The 19,745-nt window shown below is 57.9% G+C and overlaps 1 protein-coding gene across 1 annotated transcript; it reads right to left on the reverse strand.

The window, feature by feature from the left end:
• Window positions 1-11,255: 11,255 nt before the first annotated feature.
• Window positions 11,256-19,554, reverse strand: LOC116657488. The gene is made up of 4 exons (XM_032459822.1): window positions 19,456-19,554; window positions 17,716-18,853; window positions 15,325-15,511; window positions 11,256-15,243 (listed from the first exon to the last, which is right to left on the reverse strand). Exon 4 carries the CDS (start codon window positions 13,041-13,043, stop codon window positions 11,874-11,876), a length of 1,170 nt encoding a protein of 389 aa, XP_032315713.1. The 5' UTR covers window positions 13,044-15,243; window positions 15,325-15,511; window positions 17,716-18,853; window positions 19,456-19,554; the 3' UTR covers window positions 11,256-11,873.
• Window positions 19,555-19,745: the final 191 nt, after the last annotated feature.

A 19,745-nucleotide genomic window follows, 5' to 3' on the forward strand; every position in this document is an offset into this window, starting at 1 on the left:
TAAAGTTTTTTTCAGTGGCTACTAGGGCTAACAATATACAACTTGATTTATCAACGAATACTTCATATTTATGGAAGTTATTTCCAGTAAGACACAAACATTTTACTCCACTCCTCCCCCGGTATGTGTCCTCGGTGCACCTCTGCCCAACTACACGTGCCATAACCATGGCCTTTCTTACCATGTCCAGTTCCTTTGTTTCACCCAGAGGATTCAGGCTACCCTCTGGCATCATACAGCTTTATTTCACCCCCATCTTTGTGTCATCGTTGTCAAACATAGGGCACGTCTACATGTTACAGCTCCGACGGTATAACTTTATAGATGTTGCTTTATGCAGTTGGTTTCTAAATCAGTTAAGAGAAGAAAGGAGAATCTACATGTAGCCACAATGTCTTTTGCGATTGCGTCCACTGGCACGATCCTGTGTTCTGCTGTGGATCTGAATTACTGTCAGGGGTCGTGCCCCTTCGGCCTGAGGAACAGATGCGGCAGCTTTGCGTGAACTTGCGGCTTCTGTCTGCGTGCTTGCCTGGGAATATCTCCAGTTTCACCTCCATTTTTGACAAACCATTGCGCTGGACAGAGGACTGTTGGTTGACAGTTTTTCTCTTTCAGCACGTTGACTACATCGTCCCACCGCCTTCTGACCGCCCTTGTCTCTGATGAGAATCAGCGTTATTTTATGGGGTTGTCTTGTGCGTGGAGTCCCGTTCCTCCTGCACTTTCAGGAGCTCAGCGTTTTGCCCGTGATGCTTCTGACAGTGGAGCTCTTTGTTTCTGCCCTTCTTGAATGCAGACTGTTGTCATCCTCCCAGTTTGGGAAGTTTTCAGCCATTATGTCTTCAAATATTTTTCTTCTCTGCTCCTAGGACTCCCATTATGCATATATTGTTTGCTCAGCTGGGTCCCACATTTGTCCTTGGCTCTGTTCATTTTCTTCAGTCTTCTTTCTTTTTTTTATTCAGGTTACATAATCTGCATTGATCTATCTTTGAGTTCATTGAGTTTCTCTTTTGCCACCTCAGGCCTACGTTGAGCCTCTGCAGTGAATTTTTCGTTTTGGTTACTATACCTTCAATCCAGAATTTTCGTTTGGTTCTTCTACAATTTCTGTCTCTTTTCTGCTGGTCTCTGTTTCATGAGTCATTGCCACCGTGCCTTCCTTTAAGTCTTCCAGCGTGGTTTGCTTTTCTTCTTGGAACGTATTTGTAGTAGTTGCTTCCACTGCCTCTGTCTGCTAAGCACACCTGGGCCCCTCCGAGGCAGTTCCCTTTCTGTCCCTCCCCAGGGTGCAGATCTGGCTCCCGTGCAGTCTAACAGACCACCAAGGATCATGCGGTTCTAGCCAGGCTCTCTCTGAGTGTGCTTTTCCATGACCCCCCGATAAATGTCTGGCTTGTCTGTCTCTACTGGTATCCCACCAACCTGTTGCCAGATGACTGCTCTACTGTCCTCAGCAGTGCTCTGGAGAGTATGTTGCTCCCTCATCTGATCCAGACAAAGTCAGGCCCGCTGGCAAGCAAAAGTCACTGGCAGTCTTTGAAGCTTGCGGTGACCCTCCCGTGGGCAGAAGGCTCTGTGCTGTGGAGCAGCAGCTGGGAGTGGAGGAATGCACTCTTCACCAGGCACCCTGCAGACCCTCACCGCAGAGTCGGAGCTGTGAGGAAGGCAGGGCAGTAACAGGTGCCTGCACCGCCCAGTAGAAATCACGGACAACACAGAGCCAGGCAGGATGGCGCCCACCCAGAACAGCTCTTCCACACCAGGACGCTGAGGGAGACAGGCGCTGCTGGGACTCACTGTCTGCGAGTCCACACAGAATGGGTCCTCCGTCTAGGGGAGCTGGCAGTGACGGGTGCTTCCACTCAGCTGCAAGCCCCCAGAGCAGTCTCCTACAGCACAGAGCCATGGGGCTGGGTTCAACCTGCAGCTCAAGTCTCACAGCCTCTCACTGTTCTTGCCAAGCTCCACAGACTTTGTTGAATAAACGTCTCCCAATTTTCTGTCAGCCCATTGCTCAGTCTCCAGCAACTCTGAATGATTGTCTTTGCTAATTTTGACCCGTTTAATAGACGTTTGTCTGGGGGAAAAAGTTTTGCCAAACTCCCCACACTGTCACTCCCAAAACTCAATCGCTTTTAAGGAGATTTGAATAACAATCAATCTTACAGGTTTACCTGTGTTTACCATTTCTGATCCTTTTTTATTTCTTTTGTGTAGATCCGTATTTATGTCTGATATCAGTTTCCTCTGCTTGAAAGTCTTCCTTTTGCATTCCTTTTTTTTTTTAATTGAAGTATAGTTAGTTACAATGTGTCAGTTTCTGGTGTACAGCATCATGTCCCAGTCATGTGTACACATACATATATTCATTTTCTTATTCTCTTTCATTAAAGGTTATTACAAGATATTGAATACAGCTCCCTGTGTGCATTTCTTATGGAACAACTCTACTGGTGATGAATTCTTTCAGCTTTTGCACGTCTGAATAGTCTTTATTTTGCCTATTTAAAAAAAAAAGATTGTTTCCACTGGGTGTTGAATTCTAGGCTTGCAGGACTTTTACACCAATATTTAAAGGTGCTGCTCTGCTGTCTTCCAGCTTCACTGTTTCAAATGAGCATCTGCTGACGTGTTTGTTTCTCTGTGCACAATGCATCTTTATTCCTCTGGCTGCTTTTAAGATTTTTCTGTTAATCACTAGTTTCGTGTAATTTATAACATGCTTTAATGTGGTTTCCGTCGTGTCTCTTGTGCTCATGACTCACTGAGCATACTGGATCTGTGGATTTCTATTTTGCACCAAGCGTGGAGATTTTTCAGCCATTATTTCTTCAAGTATTGTTTCTGTCCTCTCTCCCCTCTCCTCAGGAGCTCCAGTGACACACATTAGGATACATGTATGTTGTCCCAAAGTTCACTGCTGCTTTGTTCATTTAAATCTTCTCCTCTATGGATTTCACTTTGGATAGTTTGTGTTGCTGTGTCTCTAAGTTCACTAATCTTTTCTTCTATGATGTCTAATCTGTCTTTTTTTTTCCCCTCTCTCTCTCCCCATATAATTTTTTATCTCAAATATTGTGGTTTTTCATTTCTAAAAGTTTGATTTTGGTCTTTTTCTGTATCTTTTACGTTTCTATATAACTTTTTGTGCAGATGCATTAAAGTGTTAATAACATTCTAATGTTTGTCTGCTAATTCTAGCGCCCATGCTACTTCTGTGTCACTTTAAATTGAACAATTTATCTCCTCATTATGAGTCACATTTTCTTCTTCTTTGCATGACTGCTGATTTTTTGTTGGATGCCAGACATTGTAAATTTTACCTTGCTGGTAATATTTTCCATTCTTGAGGCTAGACCTCGGAGGACTCTCCCCAGTGCCATGAACCCTGAGCTGTTCCAGCTCGACCGGTAAAAACAGGCTCCGTTCTTGACGAGGTTGTTCTTTTCCCCACCTTTAGTAGTATTTTTCCTGTGCACCAATCTCCTGAATACTCAAGGGGGACTCTTTGAAAACTTCTGGAGTTTTCTCTCCATGCAATTCTGTATCCCAAGAACTCTAGCCACCTGGGTCTTCCCAAACTCTCAGCTCTGTCTCTTCGACTCAGTTCCCCCTGCCCTGTGCCATGCGTGAAAGGTCTCTCCAGGCAGTAGGTGCGCTTCTGTGGGGCTCAGCCCACATGCCTCCCTTCTGGGGATTGTCCTTGACTGCTTGCTGTCCTTGACTGCTTGCTGCCCAGGCTCCTGAGAACCACTGTTGTCTATGTAGTGTCTGTTCTCAGGAAGGTAGACCTACTCCCTTCTTTAATTCATCTTGGCCAGAGGTCCTCACATATATATTTAATTCTGCAGAAGAGAAGTGGTTGCTCTGTTTCTCTGGCACTGATGATCTTGGAGCTGGGAGGCACTGTCAGCTGTTTCTCCCATTTTCCCGGCACCTAGAGCCATGCCTGGCACACAGCAGGAGCTCAATAAGCCATCACTCCTGCGTCCTTCCCCCTTGGTGTCTACGTGTCGCGGGTAGCCCCTCGGGGAACACGTGGCCTCACAGAGGGGGCAGGGCCTTGCCCTCGGCAGAAGCACGAGCGGGGACACGAGAGGTCCCCTTGTGTCATGAGCTGCGGGGGTGGCCCGAGGAGGACACTCAGCCCCATCCAGGTGTAGTTGGGACGGGGAGCTTGTGAGGATGAGGAGGACGTAGATGGGGGGAGGGGAGAGGACAGTCCTCTGGGACATCAGAGGCCTGGCCTGAACAAAGAGCTTTTTGGTTTAGCCACAGGAAAATTCATTTTTACACATCAAAACAGTGGAGTGCTGGCAATTTTGTATGCTCCAGCCTCATACAACTTGTGTCATATGAAGAGTATGTCTACAAATATTTGTCTTGTTTAAGCGTAACTTAAAGTTCACAAGTCTTAGCTGCGCAGCTCAGTGATCTTACACGTACGTGCAGTCCCACGACCGCCGTCCAGATCAAGCTATGGGACATTGCCAGCACCCAGAGCCCCCGAGTCCCTCCTGGTCACTTGCCCCCAGAGCTGAAGCCTGGCAGGAAGAAATAATCAGGAGGGACTTCTGGGTGCTGGTCACGTTGTGTCTTGACCTGGTGCTGGCTCCTCAGATGGGCATGTTTTGTTAAAAAAAAAAAAAAGAGAAAATAGAAGAGAGGGAGCTGCACGCTTAGGAGGCGGGCACTCCTGCACGTGCGCGCGTGGTGCTTGGTAAGGGCTTTAACAAACTGAGAAGCAGGTCTTTCCTCAGCTGGGCTGGGAGCCGCTCACGTCCAGGACTCCCTCCCCGCCCCTGTGGTCACACCTCTGGTCACCCACCCAGGACTCTGATCCAGCTGGCCGCCTGCCTCGGCCCCCTGTGCCGTGCAGGGTGAGTACAGCCGTCACAGGAGGAGCTGCATCTGTGGGGCATCGGACAGGTCCCCCCTCCCCCCGCCTCTCCTGTCTCTGGCACTAGGCCTGGACACAGTCCCCTCCCCCCTCCCCCACGGAGGGGCCACACCCCTCTGGGCTGTCCCTGTCCTGCCCAGAGCATCTGTCCCCTGGTCTGTGCCTCCCTCCATGAAACCGGAGCCCAGGACTCTTTGAAGTCCGAGCAACCCCCCTCGCTGGGGTCTGGGGAGCGCCAGGACCCAAGATAGGGCCAGAACCAGCTGTCTGAGTTTCTGGATCCCAGCAGGGGCTGGGACAAGGGTGGACGACCAGCTGGTGTTTTGAAGATTCAGGTCTGCAGGCTCCTGGGTTGGGGGTGTTGGGGGAATCTGGGCCCACTGCCAGGCTCCCCAAGCCTGGAAACCCTTGGGCTCCAAGCTACCCTCCCCCACTCTCCCTCCCACCTCCAGACCACCCTGGTGTTCCCCCACCTGCCCACGCCCAACAGTTGATGAGGGGGCCTTTCATACAGCTGGCCCTGGGCCGGACACCCCTCCCCAAGGAAAGCCAGCCCCCAAGGGCCTCTGATAGGGCCAAAACCTTCTCCCCAAAAGGTCTTCAGGGAGAGCAGGCGTCAAAGGCCCGCTTTGAATATCAAAGTTTTCCAGAGATCAAAAAAAAAAAGCAAGAACGGTATTTTGGAAACATCTAATGTGCCAAGAAATTAAGTGTCTGATCACTAACGAGCTCCCTGCAGAGGAGGGAGGAGACAGCCAGCGTCCTCGCCCTCAACAGCAGTTGGGTGCGGAGAGCTTGTCACACGAACGTGCAGGCAACAGAAGCGCAAACAGGCGAACGGGGCAACATCAGACTGGGAACATTCTGCACAGCAAAGGAAACCACCAACAGAGCGAAAAGGCAGCCCACAGAACAGGAGAAAACAGGTGCAAATCATGTACCTGATAAGGGAGCGATATTCAGAATATGTCCAGAACTCACACAGCTCAACCACAACAAAAACAAAGCAACCTGATTTTCTAAACAGGCAAAGAACTTGGACAGACATTTCTCCAAAGGTGACAAACAACTGGCCAACAAGCAAATGAAAGGATGCTCAACATCACTAATCACTGGAGAAATTCCAGTAAGAACCACAGTGGGATTAGGATGACTACGATCAAAAAATGGAAGATAACCAGTGTTGGCCAGAACATGGAGAAGTCAGAACCCTTGTGCATTGCTCGTGGAACCGTAAAATGGTGCAGCCGCCTTGGAAAACAGGAGAAGCTTCCTGAAAAATTAAAACCAGACTTACCCTATGACCCAGTAATCTCATTCCTGAGTGTATATCCAAAAAATCAAAAACAGGATCTCAACGTCATATTTGCACATCCACGTTCACTGCAGCATTATACACAAAAACCAAACGGCGGAAGCAACCCAGGTGTCCATCAAAGGAAGATGCATAAACACAATGTGGTCCATCCACACACTGGAATATTATTCAGCTGGAAAAAGGAGGGAAACTCTGACACCTGTTACAGTGTGAAGGGACCTTGAGGACGCAGTGCTCAGTGAAATAAGCCAGACACAGAAAGACAGACACTGTGTGACCTCACTTCTTGAGGTCCCTGGAGGAGTCAGAGTCACAGAGACAGGAAGCAGAGGGCAGGGGCCACGGCCTGGGGGAGGGGGAGTGAGTGTTTAATGGGGACAGTGTCTCAGTTTAGGAAGATGGGGAGTTCTGGGGGTGTATGGGGTGATGGTTGTGCAACAATGTGAATGGACTTAACACTATGAACTATACACTTAAAAATGGTTCAGGTGGTAAATTTTACGTCATGTGTTTTGTAACCACAATTTAAAATTTTTTTAAAAGAGAGTTTCTCACTTATCCTGAAAACTGAATTCCCTGCAAAGGGCCTCAGTTGTCACAAGATAAGTTTAGATGACAGAGAGATTAGGTTGATTGATCGATCGATCGATCGATAGATAGAAGGAAGGGTGGATGGAAGTGTAGATGGATGGATGGGTGGATAGGTTGATGGGTGGATAGATGGATGGATGAATGTATGGGTGGATGGATAGGTGAATAGATGGGTGGATGGATGGATAGGTGGATGGGTGGGTGGATAGATGGATGGATGAAAGGATGGGTGGATAGTTGGATGGATGGATGGATGGGCGGATGGGTGGGTGGATGGATGGGAAGATAGATGATAGATAGATGACAGGCACATGATAGATGGTAGATAGATAAGAGAGAGATGCTCTGTAGCACAAACACTAACCAATAGGCTGTTATGATCCTGGGAGACAAGGTAATTGTCTTTCAAAAGCAGAACAGGAGAGGTGGAGGTGAGGGTGGAGCAGCAGTGGCCGTAGGGGCCAAGGGAAACTTCAAGCTGCATCAGGGAAGCAGGGGGAGGGGAGGGGGCCAGGCTCCATCAGAGGTGGGCAGGGGCGTTGGGGGAGCGGCAGAGAGAGGCAGGGCTGAGCAGATCAGCCAGGGGTTGGGGGCCTGGTGGGGCTGGGGGGCCGAAGCGCAGAGGAGCCAGGACCAGAGGAAGCCCCCAGGCCCTGCTCAGGGCCACACGTGGGAGAGGCGGGGCACAGAGGCCTTACCTAGGACGGCCGTGCGGCTCCCTGCTCAGCTGTCTGCGGTCTGTCCACCTGGGTGCTGGATGGGGGTGCAGAGGCCTTTCAAGCCCCAGAGACTCCTCCGTCTGCCTGGACTAATCCAGGCTCAAAGGAGGCCCAGGTCTCGGGAGGGTCGTCCTGGCGGGGCGGCAGGAGTGCGCACCTGGGCGGGGGGCTGCCCAGGGCCCTGCTAATCCCCACCAGGCAATTAGGGGCCCCGATCAGGTTTCCTGACGCTCAGGCCGGCTTTCCCAGGGCCCGGAATGCACTCGGGACCTTTGAAGGTGTCACAAGCTGCTTTCAGGATTGTCCAATTGAGCTAAGAGCAGAGAAAAGGAGACAGCTCGGTCCCCAAGCACCCCCTTCCCCAGGGGGCAATCATCTGGGATTAGCCACAGTGTCCAGTCCAGCCAAGCAGCCCCATCGGCCCCTCCTGCTGCCCTGACCCTGCCCAGCCCACCTCGCCTGGGGGTGTGGGGAGGGTCCGCCCAGACCCCCGGCTGGGCACCATCCCTAGAGCCTGTCAGGGGGTCTCCTCAAGGGACCCTCTCTTCAGCTCAGGGCCTGGTGTGGTACTTGACTGACTCTGGCTTGGGGTTTCCAAGGCGCTTATCTGGAGGGTGAGGGGTGGTGTCCCAAGGAGTCGGGGACTGGAGGGGAGGCCAGTGGGGGCAGGAGCTGCAGGCCACCTCCCACTACCGGGGAGCCCCCACCTCCTCTCCACAGGAGCGATGCCTGGGCCCAGCTCAGCCCCACCAGGCATCTACCGGAGCTTGTGCTTGGTTGCCAGACTCAACATTTCCAGGCACAATGCTTGGGTGAGTCAGGGAAAGTGCAGCTGGGATTCCCCAAAAACCAGGCTCACCCACATTTCCTGCAAGAGCCCCCTTAGCCCACAAAAGTGCTTATTCCTGCTCAACAAGGCCGCACAGCCTGGCCCGAGGACTAACCTGTGCTGCGACCAAGGCCCTCTCCACACTTCCCCGCCTCCAGGCCCACGGAGAAGGCCCTGGGGAAGCCATCAGGTCAGGATGGACGCCTCGTGCCCCACTTACAAACGTCAGGACGGACGGGTCGTGTCGTAACCCAAGCCTCGTGTGTGTGTGTGTGTGTGTGTGTGTGCGTGCGTGCGCACGTGCACGCACGTGTGTGTCAGCTAAGGGGTCCTCACTGGCGCCCAGAAAAAGCTGGGCAAGGCCCAGCCCCCGCAGCCCCTCAGCACGCAGGTCCCCCCGGGTGTCCTCCTTTGTCCTGGGGACAAGCTGAGCCGTCACCACAGCTGTCAGTGCCTGGAGGGGCCCCCTGCCCTGGCTCCACGCCAGTGCTGCCATTTCCCGCCATCCCCGTGCGCCAGGTCTGCTCAGGCTCTGGGCGGAGCTGGAGGGCTTGTCTCCTGCACCTCAGGCTCACGCATTGGGCGGAACTTGGGCTGCACCTGCGGCAGGCACGGGAGACCACAGCTTATGATCGGATGTGGCCTTGGCGCGGGGAACAGACAATTCACCAAGTATTTGCAGCCCCCCACCAACACCCCTCACGTGACGAGTTTCTGGGAGGGGAGGCCGAGGCCCTGGGAGGAGGCATGCTGGGTCGCAGAGCTGGCTTTGGCCCACATTGAGCCGCAGAAAGCAACGCTGGGCAGGCTTGAAGGACACATCTCCCCTTCCTGGACGGGGGTGCCCTAGGAGCTGTTGTTTAAAGTGGTCAGATCCAGGTGCTGGGTGAGTGCAGAGAACCCCTTAGAGATCCAGATAAAACGAGCCTCGGGAGGTGACGGTCACCCAGGACCGAGTGCCGCCCAGCTGCCCATGCCGGGCTCAGTACGTCTCCTCTGCAGCGAGCCACGCCGCTCCACAGCCGGCACAATCCACCATGCCCCTCGGTGCCACGGCATGGGGCACCGCGACATAACACGCCAGGGCGCCCCCATGGGCAAGCCTGGGCCGCGGGAGGACCCAGGTTCCCTGAGGGGCTCCCACGTTCCCCACCTGGGGGAGCCCAGTTGGAACACAACCAGCTCACCTCAGCCTAGAACGCTGAACAGCAACCTTCCCTCGCTGCTCACGCCGCTGCCAAACAGCTCTCGCCACTCCCAGAATTTAGCTGGGAGGACCCAGGGTTTCTGGAGGCACTTTTCCTGGAAATTTGTGGGGTGCCTTCTCTGTCCTCCCCGCCCCGCCATGGTGATCAGTCGCTGACCTCTCCTCTGGGTCCACGGGGCACCACAGGGGATGACGTAAACATTGTCCAGACGCTCACTAGGCCTGCAGCCGTACCGAGGTTCTGGAGGGGGCAGGGGCGCTGACCTCCCCCCGGAATCCTTGTTTTGAAAGATCTTGTCTGCCAAGCAAACTGAGCTAATCCAACAACTGTTTACTCACAGCCCCAGTTTCTGTTAATGGACAACACCTGCAACAGCCAGCGGCTGGCTGACCCTCAGGGAGAGGCCCCGGGCCCCGCGCCGGGCCGGGGTTGGGGGTCTTATCTGAAAGCCGCTGGAGATCCAAAAAACCCTGCAGCCCCAGGCGGGCACAGGAGTCAGCAGGAGGCTCGCACTGCCGGCCTGGCCCAGTGGCCTGCTCGGACCACCTCTAACTGCGGAAATGCAGCAATCCCTCGGTTGCGAAGCAGAGCCCCCCGAGCGGAACTCACAGGGCTGTCGAAGGTGTGCAGAGACCAGGACCCGGGGACGTCCTCACCAGACACGAGATCTGCCTGCGCCTCGGTCTGGACGTCCAGCCTCCAGGCTGAGAAGTGATGGTGTCCCTGAGGCTCTGTTACAGCGGCCGCAGCCGGCTGAGCCGGGAACCACGAAGACGCCTCCTTCTCGTCCTGCCCGCCTCCGCCCTGCCCCACCTCAGGAAGGGATGGAGGCGCTGCTCGCAGGCTGGGCTCTCAGGGACACCTGGGGCATGTTTTCTGGATCGTTGCCCAAGGACTAGGTCCCGCCCAGCCTGTCCACATCGCCACTGACGGTCTCTGTCCAAATCCCTCCAGGCCAGGAAGAGCCAGGCCCCAGGCGGGCCAAGCGAGGTGAGAGGCCGCCGGCCCGCCTCGCAGGGGCCACCCCCACCCAGGTGAGGCCACCGGCCCGCCTCGCAGGGGCCACCCCCACCCAGGTGAGGCCGCCGGCCCGCCTCGCGGGGGCCACCCCCACCCAGGCTTGCCCCCGGGGCCTGCAGCACCCAGCAGGCCCCCACCCGCCCCCCAGCCCCCTCAGTGCCCAGGAACCGGCAGAGGCCCAGACGTGAGGAGCAGCAGGGGAGCCCCAGCGGACTGAGTCAGCCTGCACCCTTCACCTCTGTCCCTGGCGTGGCTGGAGGCCGTGCCGTGCTAGGGACCCGGCACCCAAACTGAAAGCCCCCGGGTGTGGAGCCTGCCCGTCTCCCTGGTGCGAATACGCCGACCGCGGTGGGCGGCAAGCTACCGGCCGTCCGACGGCCGCTCGCCAAGTCCCCACACGCCTAGCGGTTGTCTCCTCGCAGGTGCTGTGAGCCTGCCCGGCCCGCGGGCTCAGAAGGAGGCAGCTGCCCTGAGCCCTGGCCCAGGCCCGCCTCCCCCCCCCCCCCCGTGCCTGTCCTGAAGTTCTTCTGCCCGACGCCCCTTTTAACAGTTTTGTTCTTTAAAACCAGTTCCCCACACAGAATCCCACCTGCCGTTTTGGGTCTGTTTCAGCCAGAAAGATGAGCACTCCGCAGACTTCCAGAATCGCTGCGTCAGTGGTTTATTCCACAAACCCTTCCGGAGCGAGACCCCCGAGGCAGGTGCCGAGGACCCAGGTGGGCCCGACAGGTGGGGCAGTCGCCAAGCTCAGGCCAGTGAGGGACCTAGGCTGTAAGAGTGGCAGTGAGCGCACTGGGAAGCTATCTCCCCAGGGCCCCGCCGCCACCAGGCTCACGCCGTGCTCCCCAGAGGCCAGTGGGGCGGAGGGCCCACCGTGAACCTCGGCGTCATTGGACCCACTGTGCGTTTGCTGCCTGTTTTCTGTTTGTTTCAGACGTTTTTTGCTCTTCTGGTTCCCCTTCTTCCCTCTTCTTTGGTGTTAATTAAATGTCTCACAGCAGCAGTTCTCAAGGCGAGATCCTGGGCCTCCCGTGTCTATGGGGTCACGGCGTGACACTGAGGTGCTATTTTCAGTTCTGACTCTCTCTGCTCTGCGTCCCCAGAGCGGTTTCCCAGAGGCTCTGGGAGGGAGTGTGGAACTGGACGCAGAATAAGTGGGAGATGCAGCTACTTTCTTTGAAGCCCAAACATTGTGGAAATTTGCAAAAATGTAAAACAGTGCTGTTCATACTTTTTTTTTTTTTTGAGAATATGGTTGTTTTTCTTAAAAATGTTATTTATGTTAACATGTGATGGGTTTACTGTTAACAATCATTTTCCTGAGGGTTGGGTGTTTGGGCTTTATCCAAGGTAGGAAGATGGGGGTCTCAGACAGGGGCAAACAGGGAGCAGCCACTCCCCCAGACCGACCGCAGCGTGACCTTGGTGTGACCTTGGGCTGTCCGTCCTTTGCCTTGATCCTTGACCCCACGCCAAGGAGTCCTTGTGCTCTTTGCCCCCAGGCCACTCTTCTCTTGGCAGGGAAGGACTTTGCTGGCACCTCCTGCCCAGCCCTGTTCGAGGAGGTGAGTGGGCAGCGGCTGGGAGGGCAGGATGTTTTGCTGGAATCCCATCCCAATTGGCCAGAGGCAACTCCAGTTTGTCCAGGGAACCCTTGGCTCCATCCACCTGGAATCCTGCCCCTCTGTAGCTCACGTCCAGGCCTGGAGGGGCAGCCAAGAGTGAGAGGGAGGGCTGCTGGCCAGGCACGTGGCCTGGGCGGGGCCAGGGAGCTGACCTCCGCAGCAGTGGCTTTGAGGCCTGGAGCCCAGGGCTCCCTCCAGCCACTCACTTCGCCTCTGCTTGTGCCCAGGAAAGCCCCCCCTGCTGCCACCCCCTCGACAAGCCTGGGGTACCAAGCCCTGCACCCAAAGCACGTTCCCTCGCCCGGGGAAGTGTCTCCCCAGTCATCCAGGGCCACTCCTGGCCTTCCCGACTGACCACTCACTGTCAAAGGCCAGGGGCCTTGGCCAGAGGGACCCGCACAGCATCCCTGGGGCCCCCTCCCCCGGGCCGGGGCATCCTCTGACGGAGCCGGCGACACCAGTCTCAGCAAACTCCGGCGTGCCCACAGGCCCGATGCCCCAGCCTGGTCAGCGTGAGCAGATGGCCCACTGCCGTCCAGGCGGGTGGTCAGTGTCCACCCCTCCTTGGGGGCCGCCACCCACGCTTCACTCCAGAGGTGTCCGTGTCCTGCCCGCAGCTGGTGGTCGGGGACCATTATCTCAGCAGCTACTTCTGAGTGCGGGCTGGGCCACCACACCTCAAAAACGAACATTTCCTGGCGTCTGTCCCCAGCTCTCTGCCTGGAAGGGCTGCCCACTGTCACTGTGACCCTGAGACAGAGAGACTGAGAAAGCGAAGTCCGCAGGGGTCCTGGACTTGCAGGATGAGGCCAGGTGGGCCCCACCATCACCCACCTCAGGGTCAGCCCTGCTGTCAGCCGCGTCCACCAGGCCTTTGTTTCGCCAACAAGGAAACTTCCTCCTGGCCTAGCAGACAGCCGCCCGCCACGGCGTCCCCAGGACCCAGGCGCCCGCCTGCTCCCTCTCCTGGGGACCAGAGGGCACCGCCTGCAAGAGGAGGGAAGAGGCAGCGCAGGGGGAGAAACCGCAGGAAAAGACAAACTCCCGCCACACGGGGCGGGGCCGCGGCCGGGGGAGGGGCAGCCCTCCCCCACTGAGGGCCTCTGCTGCTCCCGGCACCAACAGTCCTCAGATCTTTTGGCCTCGGAACCCCTTTAACTCAGAGACTTCTGAGGCCCCCCGACAGCTCTTGCTGCTGTGGTTTCCGTTCACTCCTGTCTGTGATGGAAGTTAAACCTGAGCCACTCTCTCGTCCGTTTATCCGTGAGTGACGATAACCCCTCCACCTGTCAGCAGAGATAACGAGGCTGTCTGAACATCACTGTTCCACACACAGGAGAAACGCACGGCTGAGGGGCAGCCTGGGGTCTCTCTGCCATCCGGCTGGACAGGAGGCAGCAAGCATCTTCCTCTCTGACCCACCGTCCCGCTGTCACTCGGCAGACAGCGTCTCAGCACCCTGACCAAGCACCTCTGAGCTTCTGGAGGCCCCCAGGCCACTCACTGAGAACTCTTCGTCCCCTGCCTGCTCACGGCCTCGGTCATCCGTGCTCACCCCGGCTGGCCTTGACGCCTCCCCGGACCCTCGTATTTCGTTCCTTCTGCTGATGGCACATTCCTTCCAGATTTCCTTCTCCAAATTCCAAAAAGGAAGAGTGAATCTGTTTGGCCTGGCTCTCCTTTTTGAGCTGGAGCGCTGCTCCCAGCCCTGGACCCCAGACCCCCGACCCCCGTGTGCTCTGACCAGGCTCCGCTGGGGCAGCGGGGGTCCCACTCTGAGCCAGGGAGTGTCAGCAGGGTCCTCCGGGGCGGGGGGATGCTTCTCTGATCCCACCACGGAGTCTGTAAGGGGCGATGCCACAGGACCTGAGCCCCCTCTCACAACAGACCTGCCCAACCTCCCCAGCATCCATCCCCAGGAAGGGCAAGCACTGGGAACACAAAGGAGGGAGGGCAGCTGGGTGGTCTGATGCATGGAGCCTCTGGGCAGTAAGGAAGCCTGGGAATCAGAGCCCTGGACCCAGCTGGGACAATGCGGAGCCCCACCTCCCGGCTGCAAGGTGAGACGGCGCCGCTGCAGCGGAGGCAGCGCTGCTGGTGGAGTTTTCAGAGCGGACGGACGTGTTGTGCCCACACTGTCCCACACACAGGCCACCAGCTATGTGGGCCACTGGAAACACAGCTGGTGCCCTGGGGTCTCAGGGCTCATTTTACTTGACTTTAATTAATTCAGGTTGGAACAGCCACCTGTGGCTCGTGGCCACTGTCCTGGAAAGAGCTGCTGTGGCCACTCCGTGGGGTCACACAGGTAAGGAGACCAGCCCAGGTGGAGCTGCCCGCAGGCCACATCCCGTGGCTGTGACAGCCAGGGGGCCGGCGGGCTCAGGACTCCTGCAGGACCCTGACTCCCCCGCTGGGGGCCATCTCTCCTCTCCGATTGTGACACCCCTTCGAGCCCCCCAGCCACCTTGGCACGCGGCGCCCGGAGCCCTAACCCTGCCCTCCTGCAGAGGAGCAAGCATTGGAGGTCTAAGGCCCAGGGACGCCAGGAAGTGGGACCCTCCATGGGGAAACAGAAACTCAGAGTCTGTGACCAGAGACCTATTTGGGGGCAGGGGAGGACCAGCTTCACAAACGAATAAAATCGCCAGCTGCCAACAAGCCTGACGTGAGCCATGCTCAGCAAACCCCCACTGAGGGCGTCCCCTCACCCGCCTCAGCAGGGCCAGGGCCCCTACCATCCTCAGCTGTGAGCCCCAGGGGAGGGCACAGGCCTGAGTGGGTCTCGGCCCCTGGCCTCCCTCCTGCAGAGTCAGGCCTTCGAGTTCCAGGACAGTGGCGGGGCCTGCAGGCACCCGGGCCACGGGTGTGGGAGGCGGACATCCAGCCAGGGCCCCAGGCCAGGGCCACGTGGGCAGGAGACAGACTCACGTGGCCTCCTCTCTGCTGCTGGTGGGCTCTTGGCTGGGTGAGGATGAGGCAGAGGGTCAGCGAGGGCGCCTGACAGACGGGTGAGCATCAGGGAACCTGAGAGGCATCAGCACTTTTGTCAACAAAATGCATTTCTGCTCTGAGCACCCAGGACCCAGCCCGCAGAGCCTGTCCGACCTGGACCAGAGATAGAGACCGGGCAGCGTCCAACATGGCCCTTGACGAGGAGGAAGTGGGGCAGGATGGAAAGCAGTCCCTTCTTCACAGGAGACCAGCTGAGGGCAGGGGAGTTTGCACCCGTCCACGGCAGGAACCACGCCCAGCACTCAGACAGGAGCCCGGAAACGTCCCCAGTGGAGGCCGCCTGGGAGGCAGGAGGGCTCGGTGAGGACAGACCCCAAGAACGCCCCAGGGTCCCACAGGCGCGCATGGGAGCCCGTCTGCCCGCATGACGGCCCGGAACCCCTCAGAGGACAGAGAAACTGAGGCCAGCCCCTCGCCTCCTCCCCCTGCTGCCACGGCTCAGTGTCTCCTGGCACGACCCTTCCTGGGGAGGTGGCTGCCTGCTTTCTTCCCAGCCTGGCTCGGTCCACAGATCCCTTTCAACCTGCGCCCAGCTCTCGGCCAACAAGGGCTCATTCAGCACCGCCCGTCCGCACGCTGGGAGGGCAGGTCAGGGAGCTTGGGAGAACATTTTTTTTAGGTGTAAGTCATGTTTCCTTCAAAGGGCAAGAAGAGGCCATGGCCAGAAAAGGAAACAGGCCACGGACACGTGAAGAGATGGCCACGCTCACTCACCACGCGGATGCTCAGATCCGACCTGAGACCTGCAGGGCGCGGGGGGCTCCCGCAGAGGCCCAGTGAGCACTGGTGCCCGCCTCTCTCCGACTTGGGAGCTGGCAGGCAATGGGCTGGCGGAGGCATGGGTGTGGAACACAGGTGACAAGGGTGTGGGGCCGATCTGTGTCGGGTTGAGAGCAACACGGGGCAGAACAAGGTGGAATGAGCAGGCTGCAGAGAAATGGCACCACAAACCCAACTATGAAGAAGGGTGTGTGAGCACGTGTGAGCGCAGGGGCACACCCCGGGAGCATCGGGGCACACGTGAGCGTGGACCTCCCCGGGCCCAGCACTGCCGCGGGCCCTCTGGAAAGTGGCTAGAGGCGCTTGGACTCCCTTTGTCACCTGAGTTCCCACAACCAATCTTTAGGGGGCAGCTTACCCCCCCTCCCAGAGAGCACCTCCAGAGGACCCGGCACCTCAGGGACACCAGGGCCAGGGTCCACCGTCAGCAGCAGGTGGGATGGGGGCTCCGACCTGTGGGCAGGGCTTGCGAGCTCAGCCCTGTTGAAGCCCCAGCAGCTCGGGCGGTACCATGGGGGCTGTGGGAGTCAGAAGCAGGTGCCTGTGGGCTTCCCAGGTCTCCTGCAGCCCTTGCTCTAGCCCTGGGGCAGCAAACCTCCGCTTTCTCCAGGCTCAGGTCGGGCAGCAACTGCATCCACTCCACCCAGAGGAGTCAGCGTCGGGGGTGTGGTGACCTCAGAGCAGGCTGGCCTCAAGCTCCAGCAGGGAACCCCTGGGGGGACACTCGCCCCAGTCGCCTCCACCCCAAGGCTGAGCTTTCTCCTCTGTGCGGGTGGTGGGGCTTCAGGGCGAGTGCACAGGCCTGTGGGATGGGGATGGGCAAGCCACCAAACCAAGCACTTCAGCCCTGGCCACACGATGGGAGGGCAGCTGTCTCCGTGGGGCGGGCAGAGCCAGCTTGCAGGGGGCATGAGGCTCCTACCTGCCAGCAAAGAACAGGCAGAGGAGAGGGGTCCCCAGCCCCTCAGCCACCTGCCTGCCAGGTGGGTCGAGAACGGCCCCCGAGGGGGCCCTGGGCACTGCAGCCCCCAGGAGATGGGAGCAACAGAGATGCAAAATCGCAGAAGGGTCAAGGGAGCCCAGTGGTCAGGACTGGACGGGACACTCCCTCCAAGGACTCTGGCCCATCCCAGGGGGCCAGTTCTCATCCAGGGTTTGTCCTAGGTGCTCAGGGCAGTGGACTGGCCGGAGGGTGACCCCCTAGGCACTGGAAGACACAGGAAGAAACTGGACAGTCAGACCAGCTGGAGCGGGCTCCTAGCAGGCTGGAGTTTGGCCACTACCTCCGCACCTGGGCAGCTCAGGACAAGTCCCTGCTAAGGAAGAGACAGACTGTAGAGGGTGGTGACCGGGCTTGCAAATGGCTGTTGCTATGAAGTAGGGGGAACGACAGCAGAACCAACTCGGGGGCCCAGGTCCTTTGGTGAGCAGCCATCCATCGGCTGGCGGGGCTCAGGGCTCGAAAGCAGCCTGGACCCAGAGGGCAGAGGCCACAGGAAGAGGGGCCCATTCTGGGCCTAGAAATGATGCCGTGTCTGGAACGTCCCCTCCCCAGGTATAGCTGGAGCCTCCAGCCCCTCCCTGGTGCTCGGACCTCCCACCCCACCTGCCCTGACCTCAGGCCACCCTCTGGTCCACCAGCATGTCCTGCCCAGACCTGCCCTGTCCCCACATCTAGCCCACACACACAGGCTGGACTCTCACCCTGTGCCGGCCGAGCACCGGGGCAGCCGTCGCAGAGGAGTCGCAGGAAACCCTCCACCCACTGCCCAGATTCCACAGTCGCCCTTGCCACGCTTTCCTCCCCACGTGCCTGTGCACCCGCCGACCTATCCATAGGTCGTCAAATTTTACTGGGTACATTTCAAAGGAGGTTGCAGGCGTCACAAGAATTCAGTCCAAGTACTTCTGCGCACATCGTTACTGGAGCTCAGTACCTGTCTGTTTCAGATGACATCTGCTCGCAGTGGAATTCACAAGTCTGAAAGGCCCCAGACTGTGAGTTGTGACAAACGCACACACCTGTGTAGCCCGGACCCTGTCAGGAGCCGTCATCACCCTGGACTCGTACTGTGCCGTGTGGTGGCTACATCAGCTTAAATTTAAGTTAATGAAAATTAAATGAAATTTGCAAGTCAGTTCCCCAGTCGCACTGGACACAGTCCAAAAGCTCGATAGCCACACGTGGCTGTGGCTGCCATTGTGGACTGCACACCCTGCCCTAGAAAGTTCCTTCGGCCCACAGCTGGTTTTTAAACTCAGTTTCCTTCCTCCATTTTGCCCAAAGCCTTTTTCAAAGCTTCCAGTGGGGCACATGGCACCGTGCCAGCTGCCCTCCCACCTCTGGGGGCCCAGAGCCCAGTTTCCTGCCCCAGCCAGGGGCTCAGGGGCTGCACCCTCTCAGGTGCTGCAGGCAAGCCAGGGCCACGTGGGCTCCCCGTCAGTGGCAGGGTCCCCTCTTGGGCGTGGAGCAGGCTGCACGGCCGTTCCCAGAACCATCATGCATTTTTCATGAGAGGTGAATGGTTCTTTGAGCATCCGTCGTCCTCTCGGGCCCGACCCTGACGCAGCAGCCACAGGGCTTCGGAGTATTTCAGCCAGCACTAGCACATTGCCGGGCACACTCAGAGGACACCGCTGGCCGTCAGAAGGCTGGGACCAGGGCCGCATTCGTGCGGAGAGGAAGGCCCTGCCCTCCGCTCCCTGCAGACAGACAGGCTGTGTGGTGGCAGCCGAGCCCCTCGGCCCTCGGTGGTGGAATCTGAACCCCAGCGTGGTCCTCTGTGCTCCCCACAAGCCTGGACTCCAAGCAGATGCCCAGGCTGGGGATCCTCGGTGGTAACTGTGAAACACAACATGGTTCTGTCCTCCCTACAAAAGACCCAGTCGTGGCCTGGAGGTCAGATTCCAACTCTGGGGTCCCTGACGAAATGTGGCCTCATGCTGCTCCCCCTCAAGATGCCCCTCCAGCTGGGTCCCTTGTCACAAGTGGATGTGCGGGCCCCCAGACACCCAGCTCCCAGTGACCGTGCCCGGCTGCACCCCCACAGAGTTGCCCCTTGGTCAGTCACCCCTCACGTCTGGGGCTGAAGAGCCCAGTGGCCCGGCCCCTCAGGAGGGGGCGGCGAGGAGGCAAGTCACTCAGCCACTTGGGTGGGGGTGCCAGGGTCTTGGCACCCAGGATGTGGGCCGGAGCAGGTGGCGTGGGCTTCAGGTGGGACCCCGAGGCCTGAGGGGAGGGCTGGGCCCTAGGAGAGCAGGGGCCCTCCACCCCAGTCTGAGCGCGGCTGCCCTGACCAGGCCCACACTCTCACCTGGGGCACAAGTGGTGGCCGGCGTGGAGTGAGCTGGGGGCTAAACAGGGTCGTCACTAAACAGTACATTACACGAACGTACAAACGGACAGCTTTTTAGGAACAGACGTCAGAAACACTCAAAACCCACCTCCCAGTTCCTGGCGAGGCTGCTCTGGGGTCAGAGCTGGGCGCCCTTCTCGCATCTCATCTGCAGGGTCGGTGCCGCGGGGGCCCCACCGTGGTCTTCCCTGCACGCTGGGGTCACAGGGGGTGGCGCTGACTGTGTGGAAGTCGGCAGACACCCCCCCCCACCCCGGGCCTGGAGCGAGGTCCGCAGAGACCCCATCAGGGCAGCCATTCCAACAAGGGACACCGCCTGTGCAGGTTAACAGAGGCTGACTCCTCCAAGGTTCACCTGAGCAGATGTTGCTGCACCAG

Source organism: Camelus ferus, chromosome 18, assembly GCF_009834535.1.
Source record: "Camelus ferus isolate YT-003-E chromosome 18, BCGSAC_Cfer_1.0, whole genome shotgun sequence".
In the NCBI taxonomy this organism is placed as follows: Eukaryota; Metazoa; Chordata; class Mammalia; order Artiodactyla; family Camelidae; genus Camelus; species Camelus ferus.

Excerpts from the sequence above, each read along its gene's own strand:
- LOC116657488 (XM_032459822.1), bottom strand. The coding sequence starts at position 13,043 with ATGGTGGGGCCCACCTGGCCTCATCCTGCAAGTCCAGGACCCCTGCGG.